Source organism: Thermobia domestica, chromosome 8 (assembly GCF_964235325.1).
Source record: "Thermobia domestica chromosome 8, izTheDome1.hap1.1, whole genome shotgun sequence".
NCBI classification, from domain to species: domain Eukaryota; kingdom Metazoa; phylum Arthropoda; class Insecta; order Zygentoma; family Lepismatidae; genus Thermobia; species Thermobia domestica.
The window spans coordinates 16,554,362-16,570,399 of NC_137461.1; the positions used below are offsets into that span (position 1 = coordinate 16,554,362).

The 16,038-nt window shown below is 34.1% G+C and overlaps 2 protein-coding genes across 2 annotated transcripts in view; one reads left to right on the plus strand and one right to left on the minus strand.

Annotated features, from left to right (window-relative positions):
- LOC145692718 (2-oxoglutarate and iron-dependent oxygenase domain-containing protein 2-like) overlaps positions 1-15,584 on the minus strand; it is a 31,014-nt gene extending 15,430 nt beyond the window's left edge. Inside the window, exons 1-4 of the mRNA XM_081768134.1 lie at positions 15,341-15,584; positions 8,433-8,480; positions 2,227-2,337; positions 947-1,168 (exon numbers count right to left, since the gene is read on the minus strand). Coding sequence (XP_081624260.1) covers positions 947-1,168; positions 2,227-2,337; positions 8,433-8,480; positions 15,341-15,454 — 495 coding nt within the window. The 5' untranslated portion in view covers positions 15,455-15,584. The remainder of the gene's footprint in view (positions 1-946; positions 1,169-2,226; positions 2,338-8,432; positions 8,481-15,340) is intronic.
- LOC145692716 (uncharacterized) overlaps positions 15,581-16,038 on the plus strand; it is a 53,217-nt gene continuing 52,759 nt past the window's right edge. The window contains exon 1 of the mRNA XM_081768132.1: positions 15,581-15,712. The gene's annotated coding sequence lies outside the window, so the exon portion shown is untranslated. The remainder of the gene's footprint in view (positions 15,713-16,038) is intronic.

Sequence of the window (16,038 nt, forward strand, 5' to 3'; positions counted from 1 at the left end):
TGGTTATATCTCCTGTATTAACAAATCTATTAGGATTACAGAATACACTAGATCTTGCAATATTCATATTTTTTTAAAAGCACTAGCTGAATCCGCGCTCTCTACACAGCACATCATTCACATATGAGCATGAATCTCCTTGTCATTCCTCACAACATCTGTACATGTCCCTTTACAGACACAAGTGAAGAACGTCTTGATAAAAATCGGCAAGGGGTATCATAATGGAAAGATTTTTTTCAATATTTCGCACCCTTTCCAACATTTGAGCCTACTTCCGGCTGGAGTTTCTAATTCAAGTATGATCAGTATTTTGTTTCTTCTTTCTTAATTATGTCAGTGATATACGGTGTTCATTGGGCAAAACACTCCAAACAATAAAGTTTCATCTTAGACTGGAGAAATGATTATCCTTCGTTTTTCATTATCATTGACCATGAAACAAACACCTGAGAGATATACTAACCCCATATACAAATGTGTGGTGTTGGAATATATAATTCGTAGGATATGATGCTTTACTTTTAAAATTTCAATACTTCCAGTATACCCCTAAAAAATGTAATAAAGAAATAACAGCCATGTGTATTTTAAATATTCAATTAAGAGCTGAACAATCTACACAAAATTTGCAATCAATCAGTGAAAGTGGCATCTTTCTGGAGCTTGTCGTTTCCGATATATCATTGTCAAAATAACTGACCACAAACATATAAACGTAACATTTTAATATATCGATAAAATACCACAAAAATGTATATTAGCTATACTGCATGTGACCATTGCCAACATGGTTCAAGCTGTTTTGAGTGACAAAATACCTCTATACCATACTAGATAAGTAATTTCTTATTCTACTGGTGCTCATATAAATTACAGACAAAACACGTGTTAAAATACTAGCCAATGTTATTTTGAGAAAAAGCCTTCCTAAATTCTTGCTTACCCCATGTTTACTCATACTATTTGGTCGTCCCTTTGGTATTGAAGAGTTCTCAAAGTGTAGCACTTCTTCCCTCAGCTGTTGACAAAATTCAGGCGTAAATACTGGAAATCGATAGATATCGCTGTCTAGTACTTGAATCATTTTAAGCACTTCCGGCTTTTTAACAGAAGGCTGTTGACACAATTCTGAAAGGCGAAGGAATTTCGGGTCGAGAAATGCATCCTGAAATATAGTAATACAAAATGGTAAGAATTGATATAGTTCTTGAAGACCATTATAAACAAACACAGGATTTTATCTGGTTAATTCAATGTTAGGTTGACCACAATTAATAAGTACCCGATCTTTCCCAGTCTCGGGATAATTTTTTAATAACCTTCCTTGACTGCAGAGATACAGAATAAACAAGCATTGCACGGTAGCACATTATCCTTAAGGATTAATTTAAAATTTGAAAGTTACCTAGTACTTCTACAGTGTGAGGAAAAAACAAAATCCTGGACGATATATATTTCGAAGTTGTCTCGTATTTCTTTGGATCTATAAGTTTTACGTTCCACTCTTATGCCAACTAGGCTAAAGAGACGGTAATGCTGAGAAATGACTGAAATTGCGGAATGAAGAAAGTGGGAGGAAACGGGAGAACCCAGAGAAAGCCCACGCGCACAGTGTCTGTCCAACACAAAACTCACTGGGATCGCACGTGAACGCTCTACCACTGAACCACCGCGGCCCTTCGGATCTTTTATGTTCCGGGAAAGTCCTGCATGTGAAATACTGCTAGCAGAAAACCTTACTAGACTTACTATGTGTTAATTAAATACAAATTTATACGCTAAATGTTCAAATATGGTACTAAACAAACCAAGAAAGAAAAAAATCTGTGGTTACACTATTCCCAAGAAAAAAAGCTACGAAATTAAACTGTAATCTCCTTCTAAGTGAAACAAAAGAAATTATTTAAGTTTTAATCACTTAAGAAACTAAATTGACGCGCGACTACGACGAAGAAAAAAAGGTGTTTTAATGATCGCCACCGCTGAAGGAGAAAAAGTTACCATTGAAAATTCTGGCGACTATACCAAACCTAACTTCAATTTTTTTTTTTTTTAATTTCAACATCAAGATAATAATTTTCACTGAGATTTGCAACAATGCCAGCTTTCAGATTGAGGTGACATGATAGGTCAACACATATTTTTGTTTCTGAGCTATTTTACAGATAGCTTACAATGAATTTTGTTTTGTTGTTTGCCTTATACCATTAATAGTTAACTCACCTGTAATGTGTAAATATGAGGGTGTAACGGTTTGTACTCTTGTTTTATCTGTAGCTTCCGCTCGTACGTCTTTTGCTGGATGCATTTCCTTCTTTCAACTTCTTCTTCGATCTAGAAAAAGAAAATACTATTAGCAATGGCAGCGAACTATCGGGTTAAATTCCAAAGTTGGGCGTCCGTTTCCAGCAAAATTTTTAAAATTTACAGGAAAGATATGGATAATTTGATCGTTTGTGTACTTGATAATATATAAGAGTCTCGAAAAATTTGTTTATTTGTTATATATAAGAGGTTATAAACATGGGACTATACGGCGAGCGGAGGGAACTACTTGGCGCAAGGTAACCAAACAGTTGCATTGTGGGAAAGAAACGAGCATTTATGTTATCAACATGGCGAATGTACAAGGGCAATGAACTAACAGTTTCAACATTTGTGAAGCAATACGTTGATAACTAACAAAATATTTTAAAAGTTTGTGAAGAGTACGAACTAATGAACCCAGTAACACATTGCAGGAAGTGTGCAAAGGAGATAACAGCGAAAAAAACGTGGCGAAAGCGGACGCCCAACTTCGGAATAAATGCCGAACTATCAAATTCAAATGACAACTATAAACTTAACTATACTGATAGCATTATTTTTAAATAATTTTAAAACTAATAAAGCTGAAAATAATAAAACCAAGTGACTGATTTTGTTTGGTTCTTGAAATTTTCTTTTTCTTTGTTCAGAATAAAGTAATTAGTTTTCTTGTTATAATGGAAAAAGGAAGATAGAACTGTTATTTCGTCATTAAAATTGTAATGTTCAAAAAAGCCCAAAATTTCCTGGGTGACAAACCCATGGAAGAAACTTCGTTTCTTCTTCTTCTTTTTTAAAAAGCAGGCTTTTACTGAGCTTTTGCATTTCTACTCGCAAATAAGGCGTTTCTTACCTGCACTAGTAAACATGTGCATACTTAAATTAGGTTTTAACTATACATTATTCCACACTCTTGAGAAGTGTGTGTCTCACCTGTATGTAATCACTAGAGGTAAAATATGAAAATTCATATCACAATATTGGGAGCAGTGTTGATATTTAGTAAGAAATCACCAAAAAGGCTAATTTTGCGGTGAGTTAGCCTCGTAGGGCAATGGGAACAAGGATCTTAATATTTCATGGGATATTGAATTGAAATAGCATGTTTAAAATTTTCATATTTTATAGTATTTTGAAGAAATTTTCATATTTAGAAAAAAAATCTTAATATGTCTTCATATCTTTTTGTTTCGTGTGCCGAAAGTGGATCTTTAAATAAAATTAACTCAGCGATCTTGTATTCAGGCGCGGATTTTAACACAGGTCACACGGTTACGTGCCCACCCGTTATCTAAAAAGATGTTGAATTATAACAATAAGGTACAAATATAATAACTGACACATTTTTTTTTTAGAAAAATGCTTGCATTTAAAACGCCTCAGCGAAGCCGAACAGTGATTGGTGGTTAGGCCTCATGGTTACGAACGCTCATGGGTTAGACGAAATTTGGCAACACAGCGATGGATGCATCTGGGTACGGACTTTCAGTCTCATTGCTTTCACATGATTCCTCCCTTTAAAGCTGTAGGAGGTGAGGAGGTGCCATGACCAGTGTTTCTTCCAAATATGTTTTTTGGGGGCACTGCCCCCAGGAGCTCTGAGAGTGCCCCCCCGGACGAGACTAAAATAATACGTCTATAATATAATAATAAATAAAATAGTACCAGCAGTGCCGCCCGGAACACTTTTTCTGAAAGAACGACTGGCCATGACTAATCCTATTGAGAATGGACGCAGTAATGTTGAGACGGCGCTGTGAGCTGTCTGACGAAACAGACTTAAACCATGCATAGAGCGAAGAACTACGGACAGAAATAGCTTCCATATAGTGTCTTTTGCTCTCTCACAATAGATGGCATTAATGCCACGTGAACTATTTTCCCAACGAGAATACAATCCGCGTGGCATAATAAATAATAAAAGCATGTGCGAAAAGTAAGAATGAATGTGCATCTTTCCTGTAGGCTGCAGCAAATGCACTTTTTTGCTTTTAGTGTATTTATTCGATGGAGAAGACACGTGAAATAAAACTGGTATAAAGGTCTTGAAACACTTTGGTACGGAAGAAATGCATAGGCTGTCAGGAAACCATTGAGATAATGACATGAATTGACTACATTAGGAAACCTGACATTGGATTAAAACTTTATGAAGGTTATAGGATGTCTGTACGAAGACATGAAAATTTTGTTCAAGAAAATCGAGTTTTCAGAGCACAAATGTCGTATGTCCAGTTTTCTAAATTTTTTAGAAGACTGTTTCGAAGCGACAAGTGTACCCCAGCAAAGCAGAGAGTTTGAGTTTTGCGACAACTGTTCATTGTGTATTACCAAGAGCTATTTACAATGGACATTTGATATTTGTGCACCAGACGTAGAAGTATCAAACTATCGAAATAACTGACAAAGTCAATATTGAGAAAAAATTGGACATATGACATTTGTACTCTCAAGACTCGATATACTGTCACGCATTGTTGATGTGATTGAGTTTTGTGGGGAAATTCGAATTGGCTTTGGTTAACATGAGGCAGATAATTCAAATGACTTAAGGACCCTCTAATTACATTGCAGTCCTTGACAGGATTTTGAAACTTGACTTGAGTCTCCTACAACAATCAAATAAATGGTAAAAAAAAAAAAAAAAAAAAAAAAAAAAAAAAATCCCAGAGAAACTCGTATGCTTTATTCAATTTAAAATTGGCTCTTTTCTATTGCGATTATTTATAAGGTAAAAGTAACACTTAGAAAAGAAAGATTGTTCCTTTGATTTAAATGAACAACGACCCGGTTTTACTTACGGTGATATGCCCTATAGGCTAAAGGAGACGGGTGATTAATGAAACATAATGATTACGAAATAATTAGTGGAATAAAAATGTTGGAGGAAAAGGGAGAACTCGGGGAAGATCCATCAATACGATGCTATGCACCACAAATTCACTTGGCTTGGGATCGAATCAGGAATCCCTAGCAATAGACATCAGTGCCCTACCACTGAGCCATGCCTTTAAATACAAGTTTCATCGAAACTGTATTTATTTATTTATTAGCCTGTTTTGCATACAACTGAGGTTCTTCTCGAGTACGCATACCGTTGTTAATAATCATAATATACATTTAAAATACAAACAAACAAACAGACACAAATACATCCATAAAATAATTAACAGAGACAGTCTTTGCTCTTGTAACATTCAATGCCGTATAACAGACGCTCATCCGATTTTCCGTAAACTCGTAGACTAGACTCTAGCTCTATTACGTCACCCATATTCACCGTTAGATTTACCTTCTTGCTATCCATGAGTATGACCAGACCACCGCTCACTATAACCCCGTTGTATATATATTACTACCATCCATTCAGTCATTGCATCATCATCATCATCAATGAACTCCGTTGCTTTCTAACAGGGCTTCAAGTTTTTGAACCCGCTCCGAGTAGCCCCCAGAGCAGTAGATTAAGGATGATTTAAAGGGACAAGTTTTGGCGATAGATGTCACTACCGTCTTCATATCTCTCTAATGTATTTTTTACCTTTCACGAAAATTTACAATCTCTCTTACAAATTTCAACCTAGAGACTTCAAATTTTTAGAGGAGGAACTTCATAACCTATCAAAGGCAACAATCCGTATCGATATTTTATTTAGAATTTTCTTCATTGTTGAAACAGTTCCATTGTTAAAGGTTTGGATATCCATTCCAACAATCAAGTCATTTCAACAATCAAGAAAATTCTAAATAAAAAATCGGCACGGATTGTTGCCTTTGGTAGGTTATGAAGTTTTTTCTCTAAAAATATGAAGTTCGTAGGTTGAAATTTGTAAGGAAAATTGTGAATTTTCGAGAAAGATGAAAAATACACTAGAGAGATACGAAGACTGTAGTGACATCTATCGGCAAAACTTGTCCCTTCAAACTAACCTTAACACCCTCATTGCAATTAACATCATATATATCCCTGTGTTCTATTACTCTACTTCATTTCATCATGTAAATTACGTACCACATTCAGATCACTTTCCTCTGTGTACCTAACCAGATAAATATACCAATAAATAAATATAATCCTGATACCCATCTCAAAATGATACTACCAATAAATGAATGCTCATGATCCCAGAGAAGGCGTTAACTTCTACGGCTTGCCCATCTTCGGATGGGAATGAAATTGCACATTAAATATATATATATATATATAAATTGTCTTCTCAAAACCTATTTACAAAGTAATAACATTTATTTGAGAAAAAAAGTTGAAAGTTGCAATTTGAACGCATGAATATGTTTTATTTTCCTTCAGAAACTCAGGCAACTTATTGAAAACTCTCGTACAGTTTATGCTTTTCTGAAAAAGGCAAGTAATTTTATGCAATATGTAAATTATTAACATATCGAGTGTTGTACTTATTACTGTTTTCTATAAATAAGGTTCACTACTTAAACAAGATAATTTCATATAAATACACACAAGGAAGAGAGTTTTTTTTTTCTCTTCAAAACATAGGATTGCAAGAAATCAATCTTTGAGGACGATCCAAACATAAACCCTAGTGCTTCTTTTTGTAATCGAATAGTTTTGATACATTCATTGGTCTGATAAAAGAAAATAACACCATAACTTATTAATGATTGAAACTTTGTACATTAGACTGAAGATAAGGCTTGCATTGTAATATTATCTCTTAGTATATGAAGTTTAAGACAAATACTACTTAATTCTTTTGTTAAATTGAAAAATAGGTTCATTTCATTTTAATTTGGAACCAATGTTTACATCGAGACATTTAATTTGAACCAGAAAATGCAAGTTTTCTTATTTACCATTATGTGACAAATATGTTTATTTTGAACAGAAGAATAAAAATTTAGCAAAAGGAGAATAAAAATTTAGCAAAGTATTTTTTACCATTATTTAGAACAGGTCTGTTAGTATTCAACCAATTAATTAATTAAAGTATCTTCTTGTGATTTTCCTGAAGTAATAATGTTTTGACATCAGTAAATAAAACACATAATAGTATGGTATAATAGTATAGGTATAGTCTTAAATAGTATAGCTTATATTAAACCATTTATATATATATATATAAAGTAGTGGACTAAGCATTAATCCCTGTGGTACACCAGTTAGGATTTTTACCTTTAGATGAAATAAAATTTCGAATTTTCCCATTAATTTCTTTCTTAATTTTAACAACTTGATATCTATTTTTCAAGTAAGATTCAATCGATTTATTAGCAGTTCCTCTTATAGTTACCATAAGAACATAATTTTCTAAGCACGAGATCATAGTTAATGGCGTTAAATGCCTTAGTACGATCAATAAAGAGTCCAACGGTCCATTCTTGTTATTTATCGTGTGCATGACCGTACTAAGGACACAAAAAATTGCAAGATCGTTAGATTTTTTTTTTTAAAAACCCTGTTGTGACAGTGATACTAAACTACTGACAAGTAAGTATTTCCTTAGTCTACTTGACATTATAGTCTTGAAAAAAATGACAAAACACGAGATAGAAGATAATTTTTTTTCAGCAAAGCAATCACTTTCCTCACTTTTAAACGATGTGCGAAAAAGCCTGAGTCGAGTGAGAAATATATTATATGAGTCAAGTGGGGAACAATTATTGAAACAGATTTCTTTATAGTAGTGGTTGGTACTTCGTAAAGACCAGCAGAGTAGTTATTGACCTGTTTCTTATGACTGCTAATATTTCCTCAATAGTTACTGGGCTAATAAATAACATTTCGGATGAGAAGATATATTTAATGAGCTTATACCAACAGGAAAGGATGGAGTACCAAGAACAACCTGGGAGAAGTTATAAAATAATTATTAAATTTATTTGTAATTTCTGGTGGATTTCTAATTTGTTTATTCTCGAAAACAAATTCCACTCTATGAAGAATGGATATCACGATTTGCAGGCAATCTTACAGTCAGTAACAAAATTTCTTTCTCTTAGTTACAAAGTAAAATAGACTCAGTTTTTATATGAGTTTCCGCGCATAGCACACTCAGCACTTTCTTAATTCTCTCACAAATAGATAAGTAATACTGCTCCGCACAAGTATTAAAATATATAGTCAAATAAATATACTCAAAACTTACATCTGCAATAAGTTCCTCCGGATCATCGCAGCCCTTGCCTTTCAAAATCTGTAAATAAAAGATTTTGGTCACTCTCAAGACGTGACAAACTTCTCATCACAATTTATACTCACTGATTTGTAATTCACTGGAGTCACAACTGACAGTAGCTGCACCTGCCCGCTCCGCTGGAGAAAAGGTGTTGTTAAATTTTATATAAATATATACTCTCTCTCTCTCTCTGTTACTTACTCTCTTCATTCTGTAATTTTTAATGTTTGTGTTTATGCCTTATTAATTTATTATTGTTTGAATTGAAAACCTAACAGGAAGAGGTCTTCGGTTGAAACGGTTTTGGTGGAAGTCTGGTAAAAGAAGTTGTATTCTTGTGTTGTATTAAGACTCCTTTGCCCTAAAATTTACGTAATACTTGCTTCAATGACGTTGGGCAGGTATATACAGTGAAACCTGTCTATGTTGGCCACCATCGGTTCCATCGAAAAGTGGCCAACTTAGACAGGTGGGCCAACTTACAGAAAACAAGTATGATTGGTGTATTTTTTGAATAGGATTTCTAGTATTACTTGATTGTAAAATTTTAATAAGCAGTGGCACGACAGCTACTTATAAATAATGCATATAGAATAATCATAAAAATATACAGTACTAGAAAATATTACTATAGTATGTTTAATATATGTGCATACTTTTCTCTTCCTGAAAACTAGTCTGGTACATTGCATTATTCGGATTGAAAACACAATAACACAAACAACCATGAAATAGAAGCGTGTGTACGCAGTTTATTGAAATTGATATTATAGCACACTGAGTTATTCAGATTGAAAACAAGAAAAGCTAAGTTATAAATTGAGAAATTCATATGCAATTTATATGGCTTCTTTTCAGTTGTTACTGAATGGAGGTTCATTCTGGACGTATTTTTTTTATTCTTTTTGGCAGATATGCATATTCTAATATTGTAGTTAACTACCTCTTGTTAATGAGCTAGAAGTGTTTCCCTCGGAGCAAAAGATGTTTTGAGAAAATCTTGAGGGAATTCATATCTCAAAAACTCCGCTATCTTTTGACAAGCCGACAGGTGCCAATAGTTGACAATTGAGATGGTTAGTTTTAACCTTGAGAAATTTCCGGCATTACTAAAGCCCTCCACTGATGAGAGGAGCTGATATAGCTACTGGTTTTACCAAAACAGACAGGGTAAACAAATACGTACAACCATTTCCTGAATTCCTGTACGTGCTTTTTCTTATTCACATCTTCCTTCACCTACCCCTTTATCAAGGTAGTCTTCTGGCCATTGATATCCAAGAGCAAATCGCGCGAATCCTTGCTTGTTTTCTCCAGTCACAAGTACAGAACATCTGCCTCTCATATGGGAATACGAAAGAGTTAAGTTTTTAAATAACAAAACGGTATTTTGCTTGGCCAAGATACGCACGTAAATTTATCATTATCATCATAGGATAAACATTGCTTCAATGTGCCCAACTTCCGAGGTAGACAGGTGGCCAACTTATAGAGTAGTAAGTAACGAATGTTTTATGGGAAAATGCAGGTTCAAGACGAACTAGGCCAAGATAAGCAGGTGGCCAACTTTGAGAGGTGGCCAAGTTGACAGGTTTCACTGTACTGTATATAAAAGAAAGAACGCGACAGAATAATGAACACTTCTATAGCAAGATCAGGTTGAAGAGCCCGCACCACTTTCCACTGGAATTCAATGAACTCTGGTGGTCAATTATCACACATTATAATAATTTTAACAAAAATTTTAGGAATGATCAAAAAAAATGGATTAAAGGATTGCGAGTTTGGTCAATAATTAGTTTCTGGATCAGGTGCCACAAATTTTTTGAACGGCTCCTAAATCAAGTTTGCGTATTTTTTACGGAATAAGCACATAATACTGAGTTAAGTGATAGTTTGGGTTTGGTCACACTATATGTAGTTCTCCAGACATACGGCGTAAAAGAAAATTCTTGGTTGAAATATATTGGATCTTTTAATGCATTTTTGGATCAGAAGCCACAAAATTTTGAACGCTCCTATATCAAGTTTTCATATTTTTTACGGAATAAGCACATCATACTGAGTTAAGTGATAGTTTGGATTTGGCTACACTATATGTAATTCTCCAGACATAAGGCCTACAAGTAGAGATGCAAAAAAGCCGGCTTTTTTGAATCGATGATTTTTTTTACATAAAAATCCAGCTTTTTTTTGGGGGGGACGACAATTTTGGGAATTTTGGCTTTTTTCATTTTCATGATCTTTCTATTTAAATAGCTTTCTTATAGTATACTCTATAGTTAGATAAGATTTTCATGACCTACATGCCATATTTCGCTCCGGAATTCACCATCAAGATGGATGGAGCACATGTTTTATGAATTAAAACAAACATAAAGAATGTAGTATTTGAGAGCAATTTTAGAGGCTATTTAACTTTATTTTAACTTTTGAGTTATCATCATTTTTTTCTTCTCTGGATCATTTCAATTTGTCATCCGTGTTTCATTTCTAAGAGCTTAGTACTTTAGCTTCTTGCGCAAAAGTTACATTTTTCTATATATACGTCAAAGCGTACTTCCACATTTCTGTTATACTGTAGCTGTGCAATGATTTCGCAATAATTTTCCGGGTACAACCTTGAATACCATTTTATACAAATAATGAGTAGAGGATTTAGAAAGGTACTTTGGGAGGGGTTTCTCTGATTGTTTAGTTTTTCTAAAAATCCGTAATTTTTATTTGGGAGGAGCTTGAAGTTTATGAGTACAGGCAAACTAATATTCCGTTTCGTTTATATAATCAGCGATAATCTTTCGGATACAACCTTGAAGATCATTTTATACTGGGAATCAGAGGCGGATTTAGAAAAGAATTTTGGGTGGGGTTTTTCTTACTAATGTTTAGTTTTCCTAAAAATTCCTAAATTTTATTTGAGGGGAGCTTAAAGTTTATGAGTAAAGGCATAACTAATATTTCGTTTGTTTTAGACATTCCGTAATTTCGGGGTACAGTCTTCAATCTGAAAGACATCCCCATCCTAACCCCCTTCGCCAATCCGTCACTGCTTGTAATTAGTAATAACAACAATTTAAAAAAAAAAAAAATAAGAAAAGAAGTCGGCCAAGACTTACAGTACACGCAGTTTTTACATTCACAGATGGAATGAAGAAATTTTTTTGTCAGAATGGTCGAATGCTGGATTGAATCCCGGACTTATCGATAGAAGCGCGAACGCTAACCACTCAGTCATATTTGTTGTACAGTTATGTTTGGCTTAACTTAAATATGTTTCGTAGTTTTTTTTCTTTTTTTAGGGGAGGAAGGGGAGAGCTCCGTAACGATATGTTGAATTCCTCTTGTTAAAAATTTAGAAACCTTGAAGACAGGGTAAACCGTGATGTTGGTTATATAAAACTTAACTATAAAATTTTAAAAATATACAGAAGCACCTAAAACAAGGCTCTAGATGTGCAACCTTTAAGTGTATCATATAAATGTAAGTATTTTTCTTGTTTTATTTTAATTTTATTTTGTTTCAAAAAAGTGTGGAATATTTTGAGGTAAAAATACTTCATACAATTTTGCTAGTTATTTATGTATTTTTTGTTAAAGAAGTTCTTACTTTCAGGGTTGGACGGTTTAAACCAGCTGTTAAAAAAAGAAGAAGAAGAACTGCTTTAAACCAAAAAAATAAAAAGAACGAAAAATGCGAATCGTGTGAACTTCATGGTGACGTTTTCACATATCAAATTATCTGCATTAGTTTTATCTCCTTTTCACCTTTTAATCAAGGTGTCCCATGTTCAGTTCTCGGTAGAACCACAACCCTTCTTTTATGTGTAAACCAAGTAGCAGTTCGGATGTCACTTTAAGCGAAAGTCGTCTTCTTGATAACCTTCGTATTACGTAAGGATGTTAAGCCTAATTATACGGAACGAAACCAAATTGTATATTTCTGCTTGCCTGAATGCCTGTTGTTTTCTAAAGAAGCCAACGTTGCTTAAATATATTGATAGAAATTGGCAAAATTCATCGACTACCTACGTAGCTTCTAACATCAGTTTGAATGGGACTTTCAATGATATCTACATACTAAATTTGTAATTTAATACCTCAATTTGTAATTTAATACCTCATTAATTTAATACCTCAGCGTGCTGTTTATGATACGTTGACCTTAAAATTTTACATGCAAAGCAACAACAGGATTTTTCCGTCATTGTTTTACATTTAAAGTAATGACGGAATTTTCCCGATGGCTAAGGTGGGAGTTTTCCAATTTAAGAAATTTACTGACCGGACTTCTTTAAGCTTATGTGACCCCTTCCAGCATAACCCCGTTCTTGCATAATAATACCAAGGCGAAACAAACTTACTTCTGTCAATACATAGAGCAAATTATTTAAACCAAAAAACCCGTTTTTTTAAAAAAAAATAACCATGGTTTTTGCAAAACCCTTCTTTTACATATAAGAGGTTAAAAAATTCTTATTATATACATTGATTAATCCTTTGGAATTCGTATTCGAATTTCATGGTTTATTTTGGAGATTTTATGTTATTATCTGCATCAACCACTAACTAAATGAGTTTTTGTGTTATAGAGAAGTGAAACAAAGTCTACTTTATCAATTTAAAGCAGAAGTTTGAAAAAGTCCAAAATTTCACAAGCAAAAAAGCGAAGCAGAAAAACCGAGTTTTTTACCAAAAAGCCTGTTTTTTTTTCTCTACCTAAAAGAAAATTTTTGCCTGAAATATATTGGATATTTTGATCCAAATAATTACCACAGGAAATTTTAAATATGGATAAACTTTACACGGTCCGCTTCAGATGGTATCCTTTAGTAGACATGAACAATAACAATACTTTCAATCATGAGAACAAGCAGTCGTATTAGTACATGTTGAAACAAAGAAATCTTCTTCTATGCGCATACTCATCACCATCTACTATCTACGGGCGCTCCCCCGTATAGCCCTCCTACTTCACCCTGCCCCGACGTGGGTTTGATGCAGTAGCAGTAGTGACCGACAAGCACAGCTTTTCTTTTTCTTGCACAATTACACCGTGTATCTCTTTCCTATAAAGATACAACAACACTATTTGTCGTAAAACACTTCTAAGACAATCTTAATCTTCAGTTTGCCTAAGGACACACTGGAGCGTGTAATAAAAAGTGCAATTCGTAATTTTCTGAATTCCTGGTAAACAATCGAATGTGAGATGTGTATTTTCATGAAACTAATTAGAAACTCTGAATTCCTGGTAAATAATCGAATTTGAAATTTGTGTAAACTATTTTAACTTTCAGCTTGACGAATTTTAGTTTCTAAATAATAATAATAATAATAATAATAATAATAATAATAATAATAAAAAAATATTCAACCGGCACTGAGAGATCTTGTGAGGAATAGTTCTCCCCGTTTACTTTGCTTTTATTTCTCTAGAATTCTTGTTGAAGAGAGCTTCCATTTTTTTAAAATCGACTTTTAAGTTCCCTTAAAAAAAAAAAAAAAATGGTGAGGTCTCTGGTGCCTATATAAGCGAATGACTGGATTTGTTAGATCTGATTTTAGGTTGATGCTCGGCTATCGGACAGTTACCATAGGTTCTCCAAGTGGCCTCTAGTGAACCTCTCTGAAGTTAACACTGGAGTTTTAATGGCGAATTTTCAGAGTCCGTTTACGGCTCTAATTCCCAATAGAATAAGTCGACTCAAATTTAGGTTTAGAAGGAAGATTTGTACTAGCTTTGTTCCAATGGCTTAAGTAATGGCTATTTTTTACATTAGTTTAATGAGATTGTCTCTTGTTTTATCCTTTGGACTTCCTAGTGGAGGCCAGGGAACTAGGTTTTGATGATTTTCCGCTGATTGAGATAGACGAATTCAAGAGTGGGTTCAATTCCTTGATTTTTTGGATGGATCAGGAATTCAAGCCGGCATTCCCTTAGAGATTTTGCTGTTTGGCCCCTATTATAAAGCGGATGAAGGCTGCTTTTTACCTATAAATCTTACTGTCTTGAATTATACACAGAAGCTTGATAAGCGATTGGAGCAACACCTTTATCCTTAACTAACCTATTCTAATTTCTAGTTAATCTCCTATTTGTTTGGTTTTCATAATGGGGAAACGAAGATTTAGGACAATAGGCCAAGACCTTATAATTTCCGGAGAATTTAACTGTGTTACAGACTAGGGGATACGACTGAAATTTACCAACCATGCCTTTGTGAATAGTGAAGGTCTAAAATGAACAGGGGTAATTGTTGGTAAGGTATATGGAAAAACACAACAGAGAAGTAGTAATACAAAGCTGAAAACAGGTTCAAGTGGGTCTTATCCGGGACCGCCATCTGCAGCAGTTTAGGCTAATTTTTCAACAATTATTTTGAGGGGTGTTGCTAAACATGACCTGTACGTTATTGGTGACGGACTATTCTTTATCAGTACCTTAAACTGTAACAAAATTACAAAATGGAGTTTAACTTGAACGTTTGTGGCACATGGAATAGAACTATAAATCCTAGCTCGGGTTATGTTTAGCAGAAGGGGTCCAGAAGCACATAAAAACTACAACATTTACAAGAGAAATGGATAATGCAAGTACTTAGACCTAACGTAATTAAATGTAACCTAACCTAAATTAACCTTAACTAACCTAATATTAGTAGAAATACGCGAAATTCTTTTTTTTTTTTTTTTTCGAAAATTATGCTGGACTCCTAACAAACAACCTTAGCCTAACCTAACCTAAAGTGAAATCACCGAAATTGTAACTTTTTTTTAAAGAAAAAAGTTGCTGGGCCCCCTCTGCTAAACATAGGCTCCTAGCTGTTTTCTTTGTGGTTGCAATAACACTATAGTATTAAAGAAAGTATATTGGATACCTGCTTGTAATTCTGTAGAAAATGTTCCTTACTGTAATAATTTATATGTACACCCACTCGACTAATAAAAATACTGGAATTATATATACATTTGCATATATAAAATTGAACCATCGAATTGGCTAGATAGTAATAATTTGCACTGTCAGTACGTTAAAACAAATAAATAACCAATAATTTTCAAGAACACTCACTCAAACGCGAGAACGCGACTCGTCAATCATCTGTTCGATGTAGATTACGCACTTCACTTGTTTTAATTTCTTTAAGCTACAACTGAAAGAACTTCTGGTCATAGTAAGCAGTGTGACCAAATTTATTCTTCCAATGCACGTATGGAGCCTTCATTGAAATAGTTTGAAGAGTTGGAAGGTAAATTAGATTTAGCATGGAAGTGTATTTGTAACGTAAGTAGTCTGCTGTAGTTAATGCATTTGCCTTAATGAAACGACATCTTTCTGTTTAACGCCCAATGTTTATGCCTTTTACGCTAAGGGAGACAGTGGTTAAATTAAATGAATGATGATGGAAGAATTAGTTTAATGAGAAAATGTAAATACCCCGAGAAAACCCACAGACACAATGTTGTCCACCGCAAACTTACTTAGTCAGGGACCTCACGCACAGAGGCAAGCGCTCTACCACTGAGCCACTTAACTTAATGTATGTGAACCACACCGTGCACCACTCTTTGCTTT